This window comes from Leuciscus leuciscus (genome assembly GCF_965113295.1).
Source record: "Leuciscus leuciscus genome assembly, chromosome: 6".
NCBI lineage: Eukaryota > Metazoa > Chordata > Actinopteri > Cypriniformes > Leuciscidae > Leuciscus > Leuciscus leuciscus.
In genome coordinates this window covers 28,659,801-28,673,263 of record NC_138730.1, presented here as the reverse complement: position 1 = coordinate 28,673,263, position 13,463 = coordinate 28,659,801, and the positions used below count along the sequence as shown (strand labels likewise).

The following is a 13,463-nucleotide window of genomic DNA, read 5'->3' as shown; positions in this document are numbered from 1 at the left end:
GTATGTTAAGGAGGTAACGTTAAGGGATAGAACTTTGAATCTTGTCACACCTGGGCATGTACAAAACACACAAACACACCTTTTTCAATCAGGGTAGGGACTTTTCATTAGCTGCTTTTTAGTAGTAAGTAATTCATATTTTGCATGGGTGCATTTGGTCCCTACAAAGCAAAACAAGTTTATTTGGTGGTGTGTAAATAAGGCTCTGAAAGATTTATAAATCTTTATATAAAATCCTTTTCTTTGTCACACAATAAAAAAGCTGAAAGAATAGATTCTTTTTTTGTACTAAAACAAAGTGATATTTTATTATGAACATAATGACACCAAAATAGACTGAATTTTACAATGATATTACAGAGACAAAATGTTTGTCAATATTGTAAAGAAAGTAGTATTTGTTTTCCTAGGTCATCGCTGCTGAAGACTTATGGCATCTCTTGTCTTTCACTATCTTTATCATTTCTGATGTGTGGTTTGAATGTCTTGGCATTGTAAACCCACACCGTGTCAATTCCTTCTCCAGCTACATCATCAGGAGTCCAAGTGGGAAATGGAAAGCGACAAGCTACTACTTTAGCTGAACTCTGGAGCTCTGTTTGGAGCTTGACTTCAAGCTGCTCCATCTGTGGATACAATTTTTTTAAATAAAGAATGTAAGATGCATTAGATTAGATGCATTATCAGGGACACACACACATATAGATATTAAAAAATATACATCATATTACCATTTGAGGAACCCCAAAGATGACCACATTGGAGTACTCTGAAAAACTGACCTATGAAAGGAGTTTAATGTCACCAGGTAATCAAAATGGACAGTTCGTATTTTTATGGATAAAACAGTATTTATGATAAATGATTTATCTGTGCACAGCTTTATTTTTGTAAAAGTCATGTGCCCACATAATCTTTAATCAAAATAACTGCCCCTCCCTTTTGCAACAATAAATCTTCTCCGATGATGCGTTTACTGGCAAGAGGGTGGGACAACCTGTCACTCACATGAGATTACAGCAATAGCAAATCACAAAGATCCAATAAGTTGTGGACACCTAATTGGATGGACAAAATCAAGTCCTGCCCTACTTTTTTTTTAAAAAATGTATTCAAGAAGCTGTTTCACTTATGTCACAATAGGATACATTATGACCCTCAAGTGCCATGCTCCCTCCAAAGTCCCCATTTGAAGGGCTCTGCCCTTCAGACAGTGTGTGAGAAAAAAATTGTGCATGTGCTATAGATGTCATGTAGGCATCCATTTTTTTAAGGGATCATATTGAGCTGTAGCTGTTTAATCAACTGATTAAAAATACAAAAGGAGATCCACATTTAGATTATGATTGACCTGTTCTTACCTTCCAAAGGTCTGAAATATAAAAAGATGTGCTGTGATGAACACCTTCCCTCCAGGCTTTGTAACGGGAGTACCAGACCAGCCATGGGTTCAGCTCAAAGCCAACTGCCGTGAAGCCTCTTTTTGCTGCAGCGATAACCTACACCAAACCAGGAATACGTTTTTTAGGAGATATTGGGATAATGGTTCAACTATAAACAGGTTACTGTGATTAACTAACATCACATCAATACTGTTATTTAGTTGAATGGTAATATTGATATACCACGGTACTGAATGGTACTGTTTGTTAGTGCAAACTCCAAATCAAAAGATAGTCCGAATCAGTAAACTCACTATCCGTCCATCCCCGCTGCCGATATCCACCACGGACCCTGATCTATTTTTCAAAACCTTTATAACGTTTTCAACTTGTGTCCTTGTTGCAGGTACGAATGGCAGACACACTTTCCTCAATGCTGGAGCAATAAACGGCCCGGTGACTCCATACAGAGCAACCAATGACCCACCGACGACACAAGTTGCAATAATCCCGAGTCGTTTTTTTAAAGTACCTTCACCCGTTGATCCCTGTTTATAAGTCTCTGAGCGTAGACTTGATTCTGTGCCAAAGTCAGACATCCTGAAATGAATCCACTGACCTCCTTACTGGATGCCCAATGACAGCACGAGCTGTGAAGTCAGATACGCAATGAGCTAAACATTTCAGTAAATAAACAACGTTGTTCTGAACATATACAAACTGGTATATAAGTCTACATATTATATAGATATGTATACAACAACCACATAACTTTCAGAGACGAGAGGCATGAGAATCTGTGCATCTACTTATTTGTCCGACGACAGACTGGAGCGTCGACATTAGTTCCACTCTGTAGATCAGATGGACAAATACCATTAATTCAAGAGATAATAAAAAGGGAGACATGCAGAAACCCAACACATTTTTGCTTAAAAACTTTCCACCTGTTAATTTACAGTCCTTTTCTATGGGTAGTTTGAGTGGTGAGTGGGGAAAGTTCCTTCCCTGCAATTACTTTTGTAAACCAGTGGGAGGCACTATTATGCGGCTCATTACTCATCACAGCATCTTTTGGCGGCTGCTATTTTTTCAACCTTTTAATGCCATTTGTAATAAAACATCCCTTTTAAATCTTTAAATCCTCTATTTAAATGTTATTATGATAAGGATTACACATTTTTAGAAATATTTACATGTGGTGCCTTTGACCACATTCAATTGCTAACAACAGGCGAGGAAAGTGGAGGCATGCAGTGAAAAAAGAGCTTCTTTTTTTTAAAGTACATGACATTTTATAATAATAATACAATAAAATCAGACTGCATAACAACTGTGCTTGTTTGTAATTTTATCAGTAATGTGATATGAGAATGAAAATTGAAGTATGAAGGGTAACAAAGTATAAAAGAAGCACATAATGTTCTCACACAGGCATAAAAGCAATGCATATACAAATAAATGAAGTCAAAATTAAAACACAATTAAATTAAACCACACAGTTCAAGAGAGAAGCCTGTTACAGATCACAAAAACAAAACAAAAACAATGGTAAATATAACCATAACAGTAATGACAGGATTTTATGTCATGTTTTAAATAATACCCGATCCAAACGAAACAGTATGAATCTAAAGTATTTACAAACATATGCAATGATCGTCTGTCCTAATATCATTTCTCAATACTAGGAGTAAAACAAAAGTGCATAACAGTCATCAAATTATATGGAATAGACAGCAAGCACACTGTTCTAGGCAAAACAGGGAAAGAAAACTGACAGTAATACAGTTCAATGGTTAATTTAAAGCAAACAGACATGTTTGTTGATTGATATTCCTTTATGGATGCAAAATGATGAAAATGGAGTGACTAGACTAGGAAATTTTGTCTGTCAACAAACAAAACACTACAAATAAAACCAAGACAAAAGACAATAAAGAAACAATCTATCCGAAAGCTGGGCTGTGTATGGAAAACCATCAAAAGTCATTGGATATTGACCGATGCACAGTTCTGTCCATTGCAGATCGCCCGTGGCTGGTGGTGGGCCCATCATAAAGTTCATCATCCAGGTCGCACTCTTCAGCCCCATCGTGCGAGTAGCTGTGCTTCATCACCAGAATATTCCTGCGGCCAGTGGGGGTGGCTTGCATAGGGAACTGTTGTGCTGACGCCTCCATCTCTGAGAGAATGGCAGCAGCATCTCGCAGGCTGAGGTCGCTGCGGCTGCCTCGAGTGCTGGACACCCCGGAGCCACAGTGGTGGCCGTGGATGCATTTGGAGGAGGTGCGCTGCAATTTGGGGAAATCCTCAGGTAACACCTCATCATCGGATGAGGTTGCTTGCCGTAACGTGCACAGCTCGTAGTGCGGGGGTTCAAAGGCCTCGTGAAGCAAGGTGGGGTCAAATTCATCCCTGCGGATTATGTACTTTTTCCGTGGCTGTTTTATTTGAATGATTATCGACACGGTAAGCAGGATAATCACCACTCCGCAGGTCACTCCAATAATGGTTACATTGGTATTGTCAAGGCTGTCCAGGATAGTGGCTTTTCTTTTCTCTGTGTGAGAGGGGCATCACAACTTTATGTGGTATAGCATTTTGAATTTAGAAAAGAATTAAATGAATATACACTAACATTCAAAAGTTTGGGGTCTGTAATATTTTTAAATGTTTTTGAAAGTTGTCTTTTATGCTCATCAAGGCTGCATCTATTTGATCAAAAGTACAGTATAAACAGTAATATTGTGAAATATTATTACAATTTATCGAAGAAGTGGTTTAGCCTACTAAACAAAGGGATAGTTCACTCAAAAATTAAAATGCTGTCATAGTTTACCTGTATGACTTTCATTCTTTTGTGGAAAGCAAAAGAAAATACTTTAAAAAATACTTCTTTTTTTTTCATTCAATTTTGTTTTGGACCCCAATTGACTTTAATTGTATGGACAAAAACACAGAAGAAAGAACGTCATATAGGTTTGGAATGACATGAGGGGGAGTAAATTATGACGTTTTCATTTGTTTTGGGACGAATATCCCTTAACTTTTTACTTAATAAGTGGATTATTTACATTAGCTTTGTAAATACATTTGCAAGTATTTCATTTCGGAATATGTGATTATATACCTTTGCAACCATTCTCATCCCAAGGATAGACACAGTTTTGGATACCATTGCACACCAATGTGCGGTTTATACACATGTTGCTATGGCAGAAGAATGCATCTCCTCCACATGGAGCTGAAGAGCAAAATTATAATAATAGAAACCACATGAGACACTACCATATCATACAGTTAAAACTGCTAAAGTGACTCAGTACACCACTCATAATGTGTTAGTCCAAATATGCAGATAAAATAAGAGGTAAATCACAACTTTAATGCTAAAAAGCAAGCTATATGTGCTACTGAAATGTGTTAAGATAAAAAAAACTGATTTAATGACTCACGCTCGTGGAAGGTGGTGAAGAGGATACGGAATCGGCTCCTGCGGCTGGTCTCATCGGCCCACATGCGAATCACACCTAATGAAGTCAGCATCATCACGTCATTGGCCACCGTGCTGCAGAATTTATTCTTCAGATGCTCCACCGAGCTGCTCCCATCATACACCGCCACAAAGTTACGCTTGCACTCATTCGAGTTCTGCATCTCATAATCCAGGAAGCGCAAATAGATCTGTGCAAGAGACACATTTACAGTCATGCTTAAAAATGTACATACACCTTGCAGAATATGCAAAATTTTTATTATTATTTTATTTAGTACTGTCCTGAATAAGATATTTTACATAAAATATGTTTACATATAGCCCACGAGACAAATTATTCAGGTTTCCAGCATATTTTGCAAAGGTGAAAACATTCACTGATGCTTCAGAAGGAAATGCGATGCATTAAGAGCAGGGGGGTGATAACTTTTGAACAGGATGATGTAAATTTTTTTCTTATTTTATTTCAATATCAAATGCCCTTCAGAAGCAACAGAAGATACTTGCATGTTTCCCGGAAGACAAATTAAGTACAATATACCTTATATATATACAATATATATAAAGTTTTCACCCCCTGGCTCTTAATGCATCGTGTTTCCTTTAGGAGCATCCAGTGGCGTCATGCCCATTCAAAGTGGAGGCACGTGCCCCCTCAGATTTTTCCTCCCTGATAATTTTTTTGACACAACTTTATTCCTATTATGCTCCATAATATACCAGAGCCTATAACGACTCAAATGTATTCTTCTGGATGTGTAATAAATCGGTCAGCATCAGCCCGCCCCTTTTTCCTAATATGGTGTCTGTGTATATCAAATCTAGAGCGCTAATCTTTGCTGTGTATGTTCAAGCAACTCACTCGTCTCGCACGTTGAGCTGGCAATGTTTTACAGATGGTCTTGAAGTGGTAAGTGGGCAAAGCAACAAATCGGCATTGAATTAGTTATCGGATGATATTAAAAGGTAGTGGGATTATTTGTGGTTGACCTGGAAATTTTAACTTGATCAAAAAGTTATGGATTTGATATTAGCTGCGAATTCATAGCATTAACTTAAGTTGTGTCAGTGTAACGTTATCGATAGCTAGCGAGCATCAGTGAATGTTTTCACCTTTTGTAATAGTTGCGTGTGTGTCCCTCAATTGTCCTCAGGGTGAAAAGATGGATCTCAAAATTATACATTCACTGCTGGAAAGGGTTAAAATATGTGAAAGATGCTGGAAAACTGAAGAATCTGCAGGACCTGGAGGATTTTTCTGAAGAACTATGGATAGTTCTTAGGATAGGATAAACAATGGACTCAAGAACAAGAATCACAAAACATTAAAAAAAGTCGTGGATCATCCAGGTAACGAGACACAGTATTAAGAATCAAGCGTATGTCAATTTTTGAACGAGGTCATTTAAAAAAAATTCAGCTCTTTTTTTTGGTTTTGTGGACTATATGTAAACATCTTTTATGTAAAATATCTTATTCAGGACAGTACTAAATCAAAATAACATGCATTTTGTATGATCCCTATTATTTTGTTAAAATAATTAACATTTTGCAGATTCTGCAAGGTGCATTAGACATAATGGAGAATAACAGGATATTATAGGAAAGAGAAATGTGGAACAAGATACTTCATAAGAGTACTGAAAAGTACTGTAGTGATAGGTACTTTCAGAGTACTGAAAAGACTAGCTTAGACCAACATGTTGGGTTTTAATTGAATTGAATAGTGTTGTGAATGGAGGTTTACCTTAGAGCCAGGAGGAGCTCTTATGAACCACCTGCAGTCTACAGCCTCTGTCTGTAACGCTTTGCCCTCTTTCGCAACCATTACAGACTCCACAATGCCCTCTGGCCCGCTCATCTCAAACTCACAAACTACACCATGAAAACACAGCAATGAATCTTGAACTGGTTTTGATATGCAGAGGGTAAACCTTAAAAAAACACTTCACTTACTTGGAAGAGGAGGTGGAACTCCAATGTCCTTGAATTCAGGATCTGCAAATATATACAGTGTATGAGTGATTAAGGATTTGAATAAGGCCTTGATCTGTTTACAAGGTCAACATCACAAGTGATTTCATATTCAAATTAGTAGCTTTACACAAAATATTGTCCTAAATATCAAAATGAGTGGTTGTTGTTGTAAATATCTCTGCAGAGCAGCATGAATTTAAAGGTTTATGTCGTGCTGTTTATCTTCAAAAAACACTAGTTCTCCCCAATTATCTTTCTGCAAAAGTTGGTCTAGCAAGGAAAGTCATGCTGGTTACGAAGCCTGGCGAGGACCAGCATGCAAAACGGTGTACATATACTACAATCCAAAGGTGTAAGATTTGTAAGATTTTGTTTTGAACAACTGTTTTCAACATAGATAATAATACAAGATGTTTTTGAGCACCAAATCAGCAGAATGATCTGAAGGATCATGTGACACTGAAGACTGGAGTAATGATTCGAAAAATGTATGCCATCACAGAAATAAATCACATTTGTCACATTGTAATAATGTTTCACAAGATTACTGTTTTTTTTTTCCAGTATTTTTGATTAAATAAATGCAGCCTTGGTGAGCTTACTTTTTACAAAAACGGACCCCAAACCTTTGGACGGTAGGCTGCATTATTTCTTCCTCAGAACATGGGAACTATTTTAAAAACAGACGTTATTTCATTTCCCTGATGGTTTCAAAGACTAACACAGATAAATTAAACACATGGTTTACTTCTCTCCCTGACCTTGAAAAACTTCTATCCCAGCACAATCATTTGTTTTCTTTTTGCCTAATAACTGAAACACGTAGGATTAGGGAATGAGAATGATGTCCTGGGGCTTGAGTCATGATTGTACGTGGATTAATAATCCCTGCACCAGACTCACACAGATTAGGCTGCACAGCGTGAGAAAGCAAAGTAATAAGACGTAGGTGTGTTTACAGAAGCCTGTTTGTATTTAATATTTTTTTTTTTGCATAGTATTTCAGGCTTAAACAGTTAATAGGCTCTGGCCAGTTTATAATGTAGATCAGTTTATAACTAGATCTAATCTATCATTTCCAAAATGGTTTTCCATCACTAGGATATTTGAGAGTCCTTTAGGGTTTCAATCTAAAAATCATTCAGGGATTCGCCATAATCCTCTCGTGTTTTCTTACCTCTGGTACAGCTTGTCTAAGATTATTCTTATGATGATGTAACAGGACGCATGGATGTAGGTCTCTGATAAATCTATGATTTATGATGTGCAGGATTGTATTTTACAGTATCCCAGATGTACATATAACCAAAAATCATTGATTGTAAAACTAAAATAAGTTTGCCTTTCATTTTTTAGCTTTTGTAAAAAAAAAAAAAAAAATTTACTTTTTTTTTTTCTGGTTTCCGCAGTGTGTGGATGTCATGGTGTTTGGCTGTGATGCATGGATTTTGTGTTTCCTTTATTTCAGGGCTCTCAAAATTCACAGGGCTCAGTACAAAGACGTAATTGCAGGTCCCCCTCCACCACGACCTGTCACAGGTTCTCCCTCATGTCCCTGCTTCATTACCTAAATACTGCTTACCTATCTGTTCACTGTTTATTAGGCCGCTGCGATGAACACTGGTGTAATCAGAATAGGTAATCAGCCTAACATCACATAATTAGGGAGACCAGCCCAATTTAGTCAAGACGCACATAATATCTGTCTCGAACCTCAGTCGAATACAGTAAAAAAACACACTCACATTTTCATTTTTACTTTGAATGATGTGACTATGAATTCAAAAATATTCAGACAAAACATTTATGACCCCTTTGCAACCCAAAAGTAATGCATACTCTATAACAAATTATTTTGGCCATCCCATACACTCTTAAAAATAAAGACTCCTCATTGGCATTGATGGATTCAATGAAGAAACTTCATCATCAATGAAACCTTTTCATTGGACATAGCTCAAAGGTTCTTTAGATTATAAAATGTTCTTCACACTAAGAATTTTTGTTGTTGTTATTTTAAGAACTGTTCGCTAAAAGGTTCTTTGGGGAACCCAAAATGGTTCTTCTAGGGCATCACTGCAAAAAACCTTCATTTGGAATCTTTTGGAATCTTTTTTAGAGTGTAGATTTTCAATAGGATTTGGTGAAGCTGAAGTAGGAGGACAGAGCTCAGGGCATGGAGCAGACTGAGTGTGCTTCTCTGAAGACAAGCTTTCATTAACTGGGATCAGAGAAATCACAAACCTCCCCCACTCAGCTGCTGCATGTGTGCCTGCACTACAAATGCAGGGCCATCAGACCTGAGCATTGAACACAGCATTTACCAAAACAAGTAGGATTCTTACTAAGAATAAACCATCAGTACCAAAACAACATTATAACTGTGTATGCGTTTTGTTTTGCAATAGATCCAGCAGAGTCCAAAAGTCACAAAATCTGCTATTCAAAATGTAATTTAAACCTGTAACATGCTGAAAAAATATTTCAGATTTCGCACTTTATAAATAATCAAAAAAAGTTAATTTGTGACAAGGATCATCTCGCTCTTTGTACAGACGGTCATATGTTCTTCCACTGAAGAACAAGATGCTCCTTGGTTCAATCTCAAATCATGATCTGGACAACATGATCATCAGGTTTTACAAAAACTTGTATAAAGAAATGGATAAATAATTGGTTGATAGAGACAAATGCATATACTCAAGCCTGGCGCCATGGATATCCCTGTGCCCCCCTTCCGGACCAGGCCCCCCTACCCCCAAACCCCCCACAAGAACCCTCCCCGGCGCCGGACCAGAACCCTGGACCAATACTCATGACACAAACAGAACACTTACCTTGGGTGAAATTGTACCGAGCTGAAAATCCAGTGGATTCTAGTTCACCATCTGCCACAAATTTTAACCAAAGGTATCGTCCACTGGACCTAACATAATTCGGGCTCTCTTGTCCACAGAAACGGCCGATGATAGGAGAAAAGCTGAAGGGTCCATCCCTGACTTCAATGTGGTCAAACTTACACTCCCACGATGGCTCAATAGCATACTTTTCATCAAAATACAGGTCGATGCATTGCCTTTGAGAAGCTATGGCACAATTAAAACTTCTAGTTAGATATAGAAATATGACTCATTAACAATGATCAAAATGTAAGCTGAATAACCTTCAATTATGTATATGCATTCTCGGTCAGGAGGATATTTCTCAGGATAGTTAGGAGATGTAAAAATTCCTCCATCAGAATCTTTGACCCAAGAACCGCACAATCCCACCGGTGTCACACCTGAGTTGTTTTCAACTGAAGAGACAAAGCATTAAGAAGACTGCCATGAGATTAAAACTACTTGGATTAAACAACTACAATGTGCTTTGTTAGAATCAGTCAATCCTGATTTTGCACAAGATCACAATGCCCTTCTTGCCCAATCAATAGGTCATTGTTAATAAGAGATAATTACCTACAGCTTTCTTCGGTGGTGCTGTTGGTGCTCCAGAAAATCCAAGATTGACGAGACTTGCAACGACTGCTAAAATAAATAATAATGATCAGATATGATGGTCAAGAATAGCTTGCTTCATGCTTAAAAAGTTCTTAAATGTGCCAATACAACTCTAATGCACAACATGTATACTGTCTTTGCATTTAATGTTTTTACTGTGTAAGTGTTTTTGTTACAAGCTTTCCTGTAGCTCAGTGGTAAGAGCATTGCGTTATCAATGCAAAGTTGTGGGTTCGATCCCAGGGGATTACACATAAAAATGTATAGGATAATGCAATATAAGTCGCTTTGGATAAAAGTGTCTGCCAAATGCATAAATGTAAATGTACTAATATCTATCTATCTATCTATCTCTCTGGCTTTTATTACTGCATTGTCAAAATTGAGGACGACATACAGCTTCGATGTTTTCTCAGTCAATTGTGACATTATGGTTTCTGTATGTCCCGACCCGTACATAAATAAAGACTAGGCTAAATAACAAATAATTATCCAATGTACAACGACATGTTAATCAGCGTTTTACAACTTTATAACCACTTTTGCAAGTGTATGTTCTAACTGCCACTTGAGGTTTAGTGATATACTTGCTTTCGAGTGAACACTGCAAACAGAATTACACATTAAATATAAGAATATGGCTTAAACTTAAAGGGAATCATGCATGTATTGTTCCCAATAGGTTACTAGGTCGATAGCAATAAATGAAACATAACATTTATGTTCGTTTTCATAGGCTAACGCACTGTTTAGATATTTACTCACCAAGAAGCAGTTTTACCCGCGGCACCATGATTCTCCCCAAGGGTTTCAACTTTGAATTCCATGAAATGCGAATTGTAGTGGCGAAGCGAAGGATAAATTTTAGAGATAATATTTCTACAATATATAAAAGTCCATAATTAGAAGAGGCTGCTTGAAGGACGCGACCCAAATTATGTGAGATTCATTGCAAAAATTGTTGCGGCTATTCCCAGAACTCGCGGTGTAGTTGAAGACTGTTTGATGGAACAGGTTGAACACAAACATCTGCGTAATCCGCCTCAGAGCACAGAAGACCTGCGGACATGAAGAGTGGATTAACGAGATCCCTTCTCTCATACGTGGACAGACTTGGCTAACAACGTCGTGAATATATTCTAAATGCAGTAGGCTACCCTGCCTCAGATGAAGTTTGTCCAAGTAGCCCATTGTTAACTAATGATTTGCTGATTAAAGTTGGCCTACTACTTTGTGCACTTTGAAATATGGTTGTTTGACTGTCGTGTGCCAAATGAAAATGTGAGTTTTGTCAAGTTCCTGTGGCAGCATAGGCTATTAGATGCACCTAACGATAAGACTCTGTTCAAGAAACTAGATGTACAGTAATGTGGAGGGAAAAGTGAAAAATAAGACACTAATATGGTCCCAAATGCTTTCTAAACTGGCATTCTCTGTGGGAGTGCTTTTCATTAGCATCTTGTAAACAAGAAATAATGGATGCTCCAGAACTGGGAAAAGTGCAAAAGAACCTGCTTCAGTCGGCTAAATCTCTCATCTTTTAGCTGGAAAGTAATTGAATTAGCACACTGTGTCATAAGAACAAAACTATTAATAGAAATGGTATGGCACTGAAATTTGTGGTGTGAAAGACGATTAATATAAATAATCTGCAGTAAATGTGCATTTACTGTAAGAATAGCCCATAATCACACTTTAACAGCATGTAACACTGGTGCATATACACCCCAACTGATTTAAATCTGTAACTATAGTTACTGCAAAAGGTCACTCTACAAAATATGTCTCATAAAAATGAATTAACAGTTCTGGCCACTAAATCATATTTTATTTTCATAAGGTTATGAGTGAACAAGTCTGAATTCTAAAACCTATAGGCTTGAAATCTGAATCATCAGAGAAGTGAAAATATATAAATGTACTAGTATTTTAGGTTCAAAGACAAAAACAACCAGGATGTTTTAGTCTTTATAGCATGCTATCTTTCTAACTTTTATTCTGGCTGCAGATATCTATTTATAGTTTTTTTTTCAATTGCTTACACACTAAAATGAAAACTTTCCCACAATTACCAAAACCTTACACTCAAGGAGCAAAACACCGGCCTAGATTTGCACAACTGTAAGTACATTGTCAGCTTTGCACTTTTTGCAAAACATTACACACAGTGATTTGCAAAACACTAAACACACTTGCATGCATTTGACACAGAAATGTATCATGATGTAATTTCCTTGCAATTTCAAAGCAAAGGCTTTCAAATGAACACACCCATGAACCAATTGGTTAAACACAGCCACCAGATGTGCACACACACTGGTGCTTAGTTGTAGACACACCAATCAGGTTTACAGTAAGCACTATAAAAAGGCAACAGGTAAGTTCACCTGTCTTCAACAATACTGTAAAACTGTATGAAAACTGGAAAATGTTTTGTTGAAATGTTCAGTATTGACTGACTTGAGTACAATAAATAAATATTTTCATTAGTCTACACAATTGGTGTCATGTGGTGTTGGTGAATTTATTTTGACACTTTCTCTGTGTAAATGTTAAAAGTGTTTTAGGTTGAGCACAGGAGTGTTTAACTGGTTCAAACAGAATCAGACCATATGATGGTTGTGTTTATGTTATGGAACAAAATAAGCTTTTTATAAGACATTGCATAGTTTTGACAAAAGTGTTCCATTTTGCAAATGATCTGAGGTGTTGTGTTACTTTGGTGTAGTGTTGTGCTAATTGTGTGTAGAGGTTTGAAAACCCGGGCCCTGTTTTCAAAATTGTGCTTTAGCAATTGAAAAAAAATGTAATATAGGCCTATATCATTTTCCTAACCATTGAGAGTTGCTACTATACTTTTATTGTTCTCTGCATTATGTACTCAAGTATATGAAGTTGCCCTGTGGTGTTACATGCTAATCTAAATCTAAACAGCATTTTGCTAATTTGTTTATAATTATCATGCATAGGCTACAGCCTTTATGAGCTCATATGAATTGAGAGGCTATTATAGAATACTTGTATACGTGTATTAAAAAACTAATTTGTGCACTGCAAGATCAAAGAATAGGCAAAAATGGGGACCAGTCAGAGGATCTAAGATGT

General features: G+C 37.1%; 2 protein-coding genes across 2 annotated transcripts; both read right to left on the bottom strand.

The window, feature by feature from the left end:
- Nucleotides 1-271: 271 nt before the first annotated feature.
- Nucleotides 272-2,221, bottom strand: atpsckmt (fATP synthase c subunit lysine N-methyltransferase). The gene is made up of 4 exons (XM_082172807.1): nt 1,697-2,221; nt 1,362-1,499; nt 732-782; nt 272-626 (listed from the first exon to the last, which is right to left on the bottom strand). Exons 1-4 carry the CDS (start codon nt 1,979-1,981, stop codon nt 429-431), a joined length of 672 nt encoding a protein of 223 aa, XP_082028933.1. The 5' UTR covers nt 1,982-2,221; the 3' UTR covers nt 272-428.
- A 561-nt stretch (nt 2,222-2,782) lies between these two features.
- On the bottom strand, nt 2,783-11,151 carry LOC309500538 (neuropilin and tolloid-like protein 1; the record flags this gene model as incomplete). The annotated part of the gene is made up of 9 exons (XM_082172148.1): nt 2,783-3,945; nt 4,516-4,629; nt 4,841-5,069; nt 6,629-6,756; nt 6,838-6,879; nt 9,696-9,944; nt 10,022-10,156; nt 10,317-10,382; nt 11,124-11,151. The coding sequence occupies 9 exons, from the start codon at nt 11,149-11,151 to the stop codon at nt 3,365-3,367; spliced, it is 1,572 nt and encodes a 523-aa protein (XP_082028274.1). The 3' UTR covers nt 2,783-3,364.
- Between the last annotated feature and the right edge of the window lie 2,312 nt (nt 11,152-13,463).

Coding starts and splice junctions, on each gene's coding strand:
- atpsckmt (XM_082172807.1), bottom strand. CDS start 1,981: ATGTCTGACTTTGGCACAGAATCAAGTCTACGCTCAGAGACTTATAAA. Junction 1,500..1,696: donor GCAGCGGGGATGGACGGATA/GTGAGTTTACTG, acceptor GGTTTGGTGTAG/GTTATCGCTGCAGCAAAAAG. Junction 627..731: donor TCTTTGGGGTTCCTCAAATG/GTAATATGATGT, acceptor TTGTATCCACAG/ATGGAGCAGCTTGAAGTCAA.